The 12,200-nt window shown below is 38.5% G+C and overlaps 1 protein-coding gene across 1 annotated transcript in view; it reads right to left on the bottom strand.

The window, feature by feature from the left end:
• SMCHD1 (structural maintenance of chromosomes flexible hinge domain containing 1) overlaps nt 1-7,594 on the bottom strand; it is a 61,425-nt gene extending 53,831 nt beyond the window's left edge. The window contains exons 1-5 of the mRNA XM_010006848.1: nt 7,486-7,594; nt 4,031-4,113; nt 3,797-3,927; nt 2,021-2,135; nt 1,754-1,873 (exon numbers count right to left, since the gene is read on the bottom strand). Of these exons, the coding sequence (XP_010005150.1) occupies nt 1,754-1,873; nt 2,021-2,135; nt 3,797-3,927; nt 4,031-4,113; nt 7,486-7,594 (558 nt within the window). The remainder of the gene's footprint in view (nt 1-1,753; nt 1,874-2,020; nt 2,136-3,796; nt 3,928-4,030; nt 4,114-7,485) is intronic.
• Between the last annotated feature and the right edge of the window lie 4,606 nt (nt 7,595-12,200).

Here is a 12,200-nt window from a genome sequence, read left to right as displayed (position 1 = left end):
GCATTCCTGATATTTTCATCTGACTTTCATCCCAGCATTTGAGATGTTCAGCCTAGAAATGCATTGTCATGCTTAATGCAGCACTCTGTGATATCCATGTTCTCATCCACCATATAGAACTATTATGTGTACAAGGCATAAGTCTTTTTTAAGAAAATCAAGCCAGAAAACGAAGTTTACTTTTAAATTAATAGGCTGCTTTCTGTAACAGAAGTTAAAATGGAATAAATATGCTTTTGCTGTAAAAGAAGAAGGGTAAACACTCAGTTCCAGTTGAAATATGCAGTAGTCACCCAGAAACAGTAATTTCTTATTCCAGAAAGTCCATATTGTCTTATCCTGGTTAGATGCACTTTACTCTTAAGTACATGCTACGTGCTGGACCATTTGGTACATTCAAGAAAGAAGCTATTTTTAATGCAGAGATTGAGATCTTTATAGCAATTGCAACTAATTGGTGCAACTGAGAAGACAGGTTTTCCCATGCTGTAGTAAATGGTAGCTTCATGGCTTGATTTGCAGTAAAACAGGCAAAACTCAGTTGGTGAAAAACATCTACCTAAACTATAGATGGTGAAATATGCTAGTCAAGTCTGTTAAGACTTGCTCTCCCCAGGGAGTCAAAGAGTTCTCCTTAATCAAGAGGATAATTAAAACAATTGTGGGAACTTTAATAAAAAAAGACTGCAATTCTTTAAATGCTTTCTTCTATCGAGAGCACAGCCTCTTTTAAATCTAACAGTTTAGTTGATTTCATCCAAGCAAGGGGCTGTTTCTATGACAGTGATGAGATCAGAGATAATAAAGAAAAGTCAAGAGTCTTCACCTTTGTATGAACTGACCAAGGACCTAGAAGCTGCATTCATATCTTGAACAAGTGCTACTCTGCACAGAGTTGAAGCATCTCTGAAATGCTGTTCCTCAGTTACCTTCTCACTACAGATGACAAACTACCACAGCACTTTCCACTACATTCCTAACATCCTCAGATATTTTCTGTGACTCTGCCTTCTCATGTGTATTGCATTTGGACATTTCTCACAATTCATTCTTCGTTGCAAGTCACTGACCTAAGTCTGGCTTGATAAAAACCTTATTCACTCCCTGTTCCTCTCTCAGCCATACAAAAAGCCAAAAACACCAATACAACCCACAAGACATGGACTATAATCAACATCTGATTATCTCTTTATACACAGCATCCACTTATGCTCCCATCTACACCCTTCGCTGTATCTTTGCCTTTATCTCCTTGCTCAAAACTGCTGAAAGAACAGTTCGTTTTGGTCTTCCCCTTTCCTTTACAACTTTTCACTCTTCATGAAAACCATCTGCGTTTTTGCTGATCTGGCCAACTTTTCTCCCATACACAGGACAGTTCTTCTATATACCTCTATATAATCCACAGTTTGTTTCCCTAATTTATGCTCCAATACCTCAGAGAGGAGACATTTTTCTTTATGCTTCATAAAAAAACAATTCCTGTTCTTAGAAAGATCTTTCTAGGTATTTTTCTTAACCTGATATGTCAAACTGTACGGCATTATTGTCCTTCAAGCTAAAATGAAAAGAATCATGTACAAACAAAGCCTTATGATATAGTGTCTCAAATTTCCCATTACTTTCTTTTACACTCCAGAGTGCAAATGATTCCTAAGATATCACCAGATAACTATCACAAGACTACTACACAGTGAAATTACGTTAATCTGGGAAAGACTTTCAATTAAAAATAAGTATTGAAACCATTTACCTTCCTGTTTTGAATGTATCCACTATATATTGCTTCTTTGTTTTTCTCCTTCTTTTCAAAATCCTCTTTAGAAAGGACAAGTTCATGGACATCCTGAGTATCTGCAGGTTTGCTTATCATCTGTTTTTATTAAAGAAATGGTATTTAAAATTAAAAGAAGAGTTAAAGTGAACATAATAAAACAGCTTAATGCTCTGATTAAAAACTAGGATAGTAACAATCTCATTATGTAAGAACATTTAAAAATAAAAATAAAAATTTACTTACTCTGGCAGACTGTCCAACGAAGAACACTGCTTGTTTGCCTCCAACTCCAAAATACGAGATATCACTATTTAAACTACGAGGTACTGGCAAAGGGCGTACGTATCCTGCATGGTCACTGACAATAAAAGTGGCTTTAATCAACTTTCCCAAAACAAATGCCACAATAAAAACCAAAAAAGCTTCTGATCTAAACAGCTTGCATTAAATTATTCCCATGGTCACTTTTTAAAAAACATCCTTCATTTTAGATTGTATTTGCAACATTAAATGTGCTTACTAATATCTATGTACAGTTTTCTACCCTGAAGTTCAGATGAAAGAGAGGAAAACATTTGTAGGAAAAATCTGATAGAAAAAGAAACTATTACCCTGAAAACTTTTTTCCACTGTTAACTCTGCAACAGGGACATGGTCAACAGGTCTGTGCAGTAAGTACTGCAGTAACAACAATTACACACTTTTAATGGTAGAAGTTAAAAGCAAAACCTCTCCCGTAGACTACATTGAGAAATTAACTGTGCAGCTACTACAAATGGAAATGTATCACAATGCAAGACTGATCTTTCTGACATCATCCTTTTAAGAAATAGTTTTGAGTCAAAATGGGAAATAATGACAAACAGCTACTAAATGCAGTCTTGGAGAGACTATGTATGGTTATAAATAATTAAAATTCCATCTCTTTTGAGTCAGTTTTGACAGATGAACATTCTTAACTAGTTTAAGCAAATAGTAGGACATAACAATCCCAAATGAAAACAAGGTGTAGATGGTATCATGGTATAATTTACAGCTATGCTCCCACTGAATGATATTAACCCACAGTTTAAACCTGTAGCTTAAAAATGCTATGTGTTTCTACTCTTACTAAACTCACTTAAAACAATTTCAAAAAACTCATTGTCTCTACAAATAAGGAGATACCTCAGAATCATTCTGTATGCACTTATGTCCAGTTGTTCAACAGATATTGACCATTCTGATTCGAAATGCATCCAAATGCAGAAAACCCTCCTCAGTTTTATCATTACTTTCTACTGTCCCATTACATTTACCACTAGTTTCCCGTCGCACAAGGTAGTTACAATTGCAGCTGTGATCCTTATCTTCAGATTTATTGTCCCAGGCATAAGGTATTTAAAAAGTGACTAAAGCTCAAGAACTGTACATAGCTGCTTCTCTGGATTTTTCTACATTTGGGTTAAAGCCTGGCCATGTGGGTAGATCTCTTGGGAACAGATTCAAAACTGTCAAAAGAATTCACATAAACACCAAAACCCACCATAAACCTCTACCTCCTTCTTTAAAGGCAAACCATTAATTTTGCTTAGCCTTCTTCAATTAATAGACATATTGAGGTATAATTCTGGATTACATTGCATACAACTAAGATACAAAATAATAAGAAAACCTAAACCAAAACACAGTATCCATTATTCCAGTAGCATAACAGACATGGAATGTGTTTCTTAATGCACTACTGGAAGACTCGCAGGTAACGCTATAAAAAAACTGCAGAACAAAGAATGCCCCTAACCATATGTAGGCAAGACAAAGACAAGTCAGCTCAGAAAAGGCCACAAGAATAAAAAACCTTTGTGCAGTATCATAATATTAGAAAAGCGTTTGTGTCTTCTGAAGCTTCTATATTTCCTGCCTACAGAAAATGTGTTTATTTACATCTAATCATAGAATGTTGGCATAAAAATATGTCTTAAAGTGATATTCTGTGACCCTTCAGTTTGCTAATTGCAAAAATGATTAAAACTTTCTAACCTCTCGAAGTCACCTTGTCTTGTAAACTTTGACAGTCTATATACAGCCCAGTTGTTAAGCTGTTTAGAAGTCATTCCTCTTCCATTATCAATCACAGCAACAGCTGGTTTTCCTTGGGATTCATCAAATAACTGGGGGGAAAAAAAACAAAAAAACAAAAAAAAAGGAGCACCAAAAAAAAAAAAAGAGATAATGCGAATTACATCTGAAAAGAACAGAATATTTCTATCTTACCAATTTTATCTGTATGCTCCGAATGCCAGTATTTTGAGCTGTAGCTGACAGAGAATTGTCAATCAACTCAGCAAGGGCAAACGCTAAAGAAATTGAAGAAAAATAATCCTATCAAAATCCTGTTCTCAAAAGACAAAGCTCAGAAAACACTTACGCACACTCACAGTAGTTTTTTTCTGAGAAATTAGAATAACACATTCCCTAAACACAGACAAAAACTATGCACTATCAGAAACAACAAAATGCTATAACATTTATTTTAAAAAAGCTTTTGTACATATACTTTGTGATTTGTTTCACCACTGAATCTCTCATATCTCTATTGTTTTAAGAACACAATTACTGGAAGTACCTAGGAAGAGTGATGAATTAACAGGCTCCTTACCACAAGGCAAATTTGTCTTTTTCCATGAATAGGAACGAGTTAACAAGATTAATATTCAAGTCAAAAGTATGTAAAAAAACCTCATTCTGACTTGTTAAAATATTCAGGGAAGAACAAACTAATTGAAAAAACCTGAAATGTTGCACAATTTCCAATTTTTTGGCATTTGTTTACAAAAGAACACAAAGAAAATTGTTAAAATGGTTGAAAAATTTAGTCAATGGCAAATACAACCAAAGTTGTTAGAGAGGTAACAATACACAGCAGAAATAGTCAGCCAAACTACTTAAACAACTCTGTTGTTTCTAAACATTAACACTTGAAGCCCTTACCTAATTAAAGTTCACACTACTTAACTTTAGTGAAATAATGGCATTTAATTTAAGCCAATAGCATCAGTCTGAAAAAAGTACATCAAGTTCAGATTAATTTACTCCAACTGATCAGCCCTAGTGTTCAGAATAAACATTTCCATTCAATCTCTCTGCTAAGGAAATTTTATTCCTTACAATTTGCAAGGTTCCTCAGTATGCTATATTGCAAATTACACTGCCCATACAATTTAGACATGCAAAATTAATCCCTCTTATTTTAATATCATATAACAACAATGAATCATAGAATCATAGAATCTTAGGGGTTGGAAGGGACCTCGAAAGATCATCTAGTCCACCCCCCCTGCCAGAGCAGGGCCACCTAGAGCACATCACACAGGAACGCATCCAGGTGGGTTTTGAATGTCTCCAGTGAGGGAGACTCCACAACCTCCCTGGGCAGCCTGTTCCAGGGCTCTGTCACTCTCACAGTAAAAATTTTTTTTTGGATATTCACCTTGAACCTCCTATGCTCCAATTTACACCCATTACCCCTTGTCCTATCACTGGTCATCACTGAGAAAAGCCTAACTCCATCTCCCTGACACTCACACCTTACATATTTATAAACATTGATAAGGTCACCCCTCAGTCTCCTTTTCTCCAAACTAAAGAGACCCAGCTCCCTCAGCCTTTCCTCATAAGGGAGATGTTCCACTCCTTAATCATCTTTATAGCTCTGCGCTGGACTCTTTCAAGCAGTTCCCTGTCCTTCCTGAACTGAGAGGCCCAGCACTGGACACAATATTCCAGATGTGGCCTCACCAATGCAGAATAGAGGGGGAGGAGAACCTCTCTTGACCTACTAACCACACCCTTTCTAATGTACCCCAGGATGCCATTGGCCTTCTTGGCCACAAGGGCACATTGCTGGCTCATGGTCACCCTCCTGACAACCAGGACCCCCAGGTCTCTTTCATCTACACTACTCTCCAACAGGTCAGCCCCCAACCTGTACTGGGACATGGTGTTGTTCTTCCCCAAATGCAAAACTCTACACTTCCCCTTGTTGAATTTCATCATGTTTCTCCCCGCCCAACTCTCCAGCCTATCTAAGTCTCTCTGAATGGCAGCACAGCCTTCTGGTGTGTCAGCCACTCCTCCCAGCTTAGTGTCATCAGCAAACTTGCTCAGGGTACATTCTATACCCTCATCCAGGTCGTTGATGAAGATGCTGAACAACACCGGTCCCAGTACCGACTCCTGAGGGACTCCACTAGTCACAGACCTCCAACCAGATTCTGCCCCATTGACTACAACTCTCTGACTCTGAAGCATCAGGCAATTTCTCTCAAGTCCTTTTTGAAGTACAAAAACAACTCTCAATTTCTTTGCAACTTTCTTCACTGCTTACAGCAGTTGAGCATCAGTTGTGTGATCCATATCTACTACTTCATATCAAAGAACATTAGTCCTCCATCAACACATGAAACTGGTTAGACACACCCTTCAAGGTGTTGCAAATAAGGAGCATCGGCAGCAGCACATTTCCATATGCTCAAAATTGCTATTTGCTCTAACAGTCAATTCTAGTACATAGTAAACAAAAGAAGACAGTTTAAAATAGGTGTGCTGCAGAATTTTCCAAGTTACTTCCCTAGGGTTTCAAAGTGTGAGAATTATTAACACATCAGAAAAAAAAAACAACAAACCAGTAATGTCATTATAGAACTGGACCTAAAAGTTAGTCAGTTTGTAGTCTAGATAATTGTAGTGTCTTTATGATTGAAGAGTTATGACCACAAGAAGCACCAGAACTTTTGGACAATTTTAAAGGCTTTTGTGGTAGCAACATGAACACATGCAGTACACTTAGAACAGGAATCCTCTTTTCCCTGTGCTACCTATTGCAGAGTACAGACAAGCAAATGAGCAGACTTTAATGCACATTAAAAGTTTCTCACAAACATCCGAAGCTTGTTCAGTTTCTTTTACAGAGAAGGATCTAAAGCAAGCTGTTTTAGCAAGAATAAGACAGAGGAAAATATAGGGAAAAGATTATCTTTCCCTTAGTAGCAGTAAAGTTTGCTTTACTACTTAAAAAAAAATAAAAATTAACAGACTTCAAAAAGACAAAATTGAGATCCCATATTTAAATCACTCATCTAACTCATGAATAAATATGATTCAGGCTTTTGGACAACAGTATACAGGGAGAGAAACAGCAAATGTATGTTGATTATACCACCAGATGGACCCAAACAAAAGCTCAAAATGTTTTTAAACTACAGCAAGTCATCAAGAAATTTAGATATGTAGGCACACAGACATCAATAGTCATGATCTAAGTCTTTCCTCCTTTTGTGGATATACTTTCTTTCTACTTCAATACTTTCGGAACACAAATAAATCTGTCAAAGATTATGCAACATTTTACATTCAATCCACATAGTAAAACACAGTATTTTTACATGTGGATGGCAGATTTGACCATGATACAAACTCTCTGGATAACACAGGTTGTTATCATTGGATAATGTGAGGCAACAGAAATAGAAAACCTCTTATGAAGAAAGCAGAAAAGTTCTTTGTTGTTTTTTTTTAAAGTCATGCAGTGTGGTTGCCAGAGGTGCCATCCTTCAAATCAGTTTCAGGCATATACATTGACTGCCAGAAGCTCTCATTCTCTACTGCTCATAAATACACTATATTAATATAAACATAATTTATACCAAATTATTTTGGCAAGCACTTACGCAAAGGATTTTGCCCTTCACTGGCATAGTACTCGTACATCCCACTTTTGACAAGTGTATCGTAGTGGGGCAGGAAGTCGATTCGCTCCTTAGTTGCTGAAAGAAGCATTTGATCAACTGACTGTAGTAGATATAAAGTAACTCCATCTTGAACAAGGTTACCTGCAGTGAAGACAAAACAAAGTCTACTGAAGAGCATTCAGTGCACCAGCCAACATCCGCTCTCAAAACCAGTACAGTTTTAGCCTCTTAGGCACTGACTACTGAGCCTCCTAGCAACAACATGGAATTTAAAATCTCACATTTCCAAACTTACTAATGCAAGTTTTCTAATGGAAGGTAAAAAGTTACCTTGTAGAACTGTCATCATACTAACAAGCAATTGCTAAAAATTGTTTGCAAAAGTCAGTTTTGTCATAATTCTTAACAAGCTATTATGGAATCTGTATGTCCAGTTAATTAATTCATGCCATAGAGTACAATCATAATGCAATTTTTACAATCAATATAATAGTTGTATTTAATTTGCCATCTAAGATACTTACTGAAGTTGTCTTCTGTAATTTCCTTCCTGTTTGTTGTAGTGATAACAAAGTTTTCATCAGTAGCTATGCCAAAAGCCTACAAAAATTGAAGTTAATTCAGTTATGATAATCATGTACTTCATCAAGTATTCAGATAAATGAAAAAAAAAAACAAAACACAACAAAACAGTCTTTCTGTTCACTTTGCCACAAACTACTAAAAGGTGACCAAATATTTTTTCCCATATTAACTCAAAAGCAGAATACAGTTTAATCACTGGATTGGTTCCAGTTGGAAAAGACTCTGAAGATCATCGAATCCAACCATAACCTAACTCTACCAACCAGTAACCCAACTCCACCAACTCCAGTGCTTAAACCATGTTCCTAAGCACTACATCTACACATCTTTTAAACACCTCTAGGGATGGTGATTCAACCATCTCCCTGGGTAACCTATTCCACTGTTTAAGTACCCTTTAAAAGTTTCTTCTAATAGCTAATCTGAATCTCCCCTGGCACAACCTGAGACTATTTCATCTTGTCCAGAACTTAATTCCGTTTGCTTTCTCAGCTTACCCAAAACTGTCTGTAGTAGAGTAGCTTGGGTTTTTTTAACCTGCTTAAAATATGTTCTAGGAAGCAAAAGGAATTTTAAATAGGAGGAACTGTCTTACAAGTTAACACTTTGAGGGATGAGGATGGGACTGAACAGCTCTACTTCAGACTGCACAATTACAACAGCAATAGTCTATTACCTAGAGGGTGTCCCATATTAGACACTAAACCAACCAAATATTTCTTAATGTTGGATACACATTAAAGTCTTTGATCTTCAACTATATCACAAATTAAAAAGATAATCGATCAACCATTCCATGGGTGAGCCTCAGCTAAGCTCACTGCAACAGCCTTGCAAGCTGCATTTCCTGGGTGACCCCAGCATTACTGTATCTACTAGCAGCAGGTCCTTTCTGCTCTGCTCCAAATGGCTGTCACTTTGAGATAAGCTACTAGGTAGGTTCACTGACCAAGTTTAGCAGTCTTACTGCAGATAACCCATTTTTCTTGCCTATACAGGAATTTAAGAGGCCACATCCTTTGTAAACTTTGGCCAACTTAGAAAATTTCTCAGTTTAGAAACTTCATTTGTATATAAGACCTATTTATTTTACTTCCTCTTTTCCTCTGCCCTATACTTTTAGTTATCCCAGCCTGTCTCTTCCTACTATGCTAGACAGAGGTGAGGTGGTTGCCCAGTTGTTCCATTATGTGGATGTCCTCTCCAGGAAAATGAGCTGGTCATACCTCAATAGCCATAAATCTATAGGGTAATTTACTTGAACTGTTGATGTTTCATTTGATTCTGATTAACAACATTTGAACAAGTGTTTCATTTCTCACTAAGATTCTCGCACCTAAGAGACATCACGGTATCTTTTGCTGACTTGATGCAAAGTTCTGATTTCACTGTTGAGCCCCTTCCAGCCTAGTATTGTGCCCTTTTTCAAATAAGCACTGAAGATGCACCCAGTTCTTGACTTCATAAGATTCACATTACATCCTAATGGTATGCCTAGGTTATAAATCTAAGTCAGGTATTTTTTTGCAGGTTGTCCAGATTCACAATCATGATCTAGCTTTTGATGTCATCAGAATCTTGAAGAACACAACAGAATTGCTATATGCAGAAATATCTCTGCACATTCACAATGAAAGCATGTTTGGAGGTTACTGTGGCAAAACAGTTAAGCATAAAGCATTTATTTTTTGCACACTAAAAGAAACTCTGGGAAAAATTCCAAAAAGCTTTTGGGAAAAAAAAACAACCACCAACTAACCAACTAAAACAAAAAACCAAAAAACACACAACAGAAGAAAGCTCCAAATTAATGCACAATCCAGGAGGAAAAAAAATAGTAGTTGCATGTTCTCTAAAAAGAGAGGCAGATATGTGAAAAGACAAGGATTCCTAAACTATTGGCTACATATGATCACTACATGCAAATGCAAAAGTTAAAATGTTACAAAGATGAAGATATATGCATACAATGGAAAAAAGAGCCATCTAAAACTGAAAAAGTATGGGTTATATCAATGGAACAAATTTTTCACAGTCTAGGAAAAAAAATTACAGCTGTTCAGTAAGTCATTAACATCCATTTGCTAAGTCACACTTGGAGGTACACTGAGTGTACACCACAGGGTTTTGGTGCCAGAGGGTTGTAAGGGTCACTGGTGCAAGATGAGGCCATGAATTGCCCCTGAGCCAGTCATAGCCAGTGCCAGATGACTCAAACTGATGGAAATAACCTTCTGCATGCCAAAATGTCAACTAGAAGGGCACATGGTGCTTCTGCTCAAACTTATTGGGAGGAAAAAATCCAGAGACAAATGAGAAGCAAGAGGAGATTTATCAGAGGAGACATCGCTAGGCATAGCACCGGAGATGCTGCTGAAAGGACGTGTTCCATGCCAGAGCAGGGATGGCCCCAAAGGTGCTTGGGCCCATGGCAAATCCCTGTCAGGACAGAGAATCTCCCCTCTCTGTCCTCCTGCTGCCATGGGGTTTTGGCCTGGGCAACCCACCAGAGTAGAAAATCAGTAGAGAGTATGGAGGAGGAACAGCAGCAGAGGGAAACTCTGTACACACCCCTGACCTATCACACCACCTGTTGCCTCACCAAAGGAGCTGTGACTAAGTACTGTGCATGGGGAGAACACAGGAGGTTCACACTAAGAATGGGAGAAGTGTGTCACAGAATCATCATGGTTGGAAAGGACCTCTGAGATCACAGAGTCCAACCATCAGTACCAAAAACCCAAACAAATACAAGCAACCATACACCACCAAAAAACACTCACAAAAACCCCCTCAACCTTGGCCACTAGAGCAGGCCCTGAAGTACCACATTTACATGTTTCTTGAATACTTCCAAGGATGGTGACCCAACCACCTCCTCAAGCAGGCTGCTTCAGTGCCTGACTCAGTACAGAAATCCTTCTTAATATCCAATCTAAACCTCCCCTGCCACAACTTCAGGCCATTTCCTCTGGTCCTATTGTTATTTACTAGAAAGAAGAGGCCAACACTCACCTCCCTACAACCTCTTTTAAAGTAGCTGTAGAGGGCAATGAGGTCTCCCACCTCAGCCTACTCTTCTTCAAACTAAACATCCCCAATTCCCTCACCTGACTTGTTCTCTAGACCCTTCATGAGCTTTGTTGCCCTTCTCTGGACCTGCTCCAGCACCTCAACATCCTTCTTACAGTGAAGGGCCCATAAATGAACACAGCACTCAAGATGCGGCCTTCGCAGTGCCAAGTACCACACTATTCCTGATACAAGCCAGGATGCTACTGACCTTCTTGGCCACTCTGCTGGCTCATGTTCATCTGGCTGTCAATCAGCACCCCCAGGTGTTTTTCTGCTGGGCAGCTTTCCAGGCACTCTTCCCCAAGCCTGTAGCACTGCTGGGGGTTGTGACTGAAATGAAGGACCTGGCATTTGGCCTCATTGAATCTCTGACATGACCTGAGTGGGGCAACCCAGGGAGATTCAGACTGGACCCCATTGCTTTCTAAACTCCTTCTCAAAGACGAGCTTGTGTGTGGCCAGATACAACCTTTGACTCAGACCTGGCCCTTCCAGAGAGGGTGTTTAAAAAATCACGGTCCGAGGAAATGCTCGCCTGTCCAATACCCCTTGGTCAGATTAAGGTGAAATGACACTCAAGGTCTGTATTTGAATATTAGGTTTAATTAAAACTATAGAAGGAATACGGATACTTCAATTATTATCGTAGGCTGCATGATCATAAAGGCTGACAATTAGATCACAAGAGCACAGTGCATACAGGTTTGACCTGCACAACCTGACAAAAAATCGTAGTTAGGCCTTGTGTTACTTAATGATGTTAGGAAGGTAGAGAGAGAGTAGGAGAAGAAAAGTTTAGAGAGATAGATAATAGAAAATCACCAGTCCTGGATCTAGTGTTGGGCCAGCCAATGGGAAGAGTTGGTGCCAGTGAGACTCCCCAAGCCCACCATTGCACCCCTCTGTTTTACAGGCCTAGTTTCCTTCTTTCACGAGGGTGAGCAAGCATGTTTGAGTCAGAAGCCTGAGCAGCTGGAGTGGACCTCTGCCTCTCCATCCTTATCTCAGTCACAGTACATGCAACCACAGGCCAT

This window comes from Chaetura pelagica, unplaced genomic scaffold (assembly GCF_000747805.2).
Source record: "Chaetura pelagica isolate M959 unplaced genomic scaffold, ChaPel_1.0 scaffold109, whole genome shotgun sequence".
Lineage (NCBI taxonomy): Eukaryota > Metazoa > Chordata > Aves > Apodiformes > Apodidae > Chaetura > Chaetura pelagica.
The sequence above is the reverse complement of the archived record's forward strand: the minus strand, read 5'-3'. Positions and strand labels throughout refer to the sequence as shown.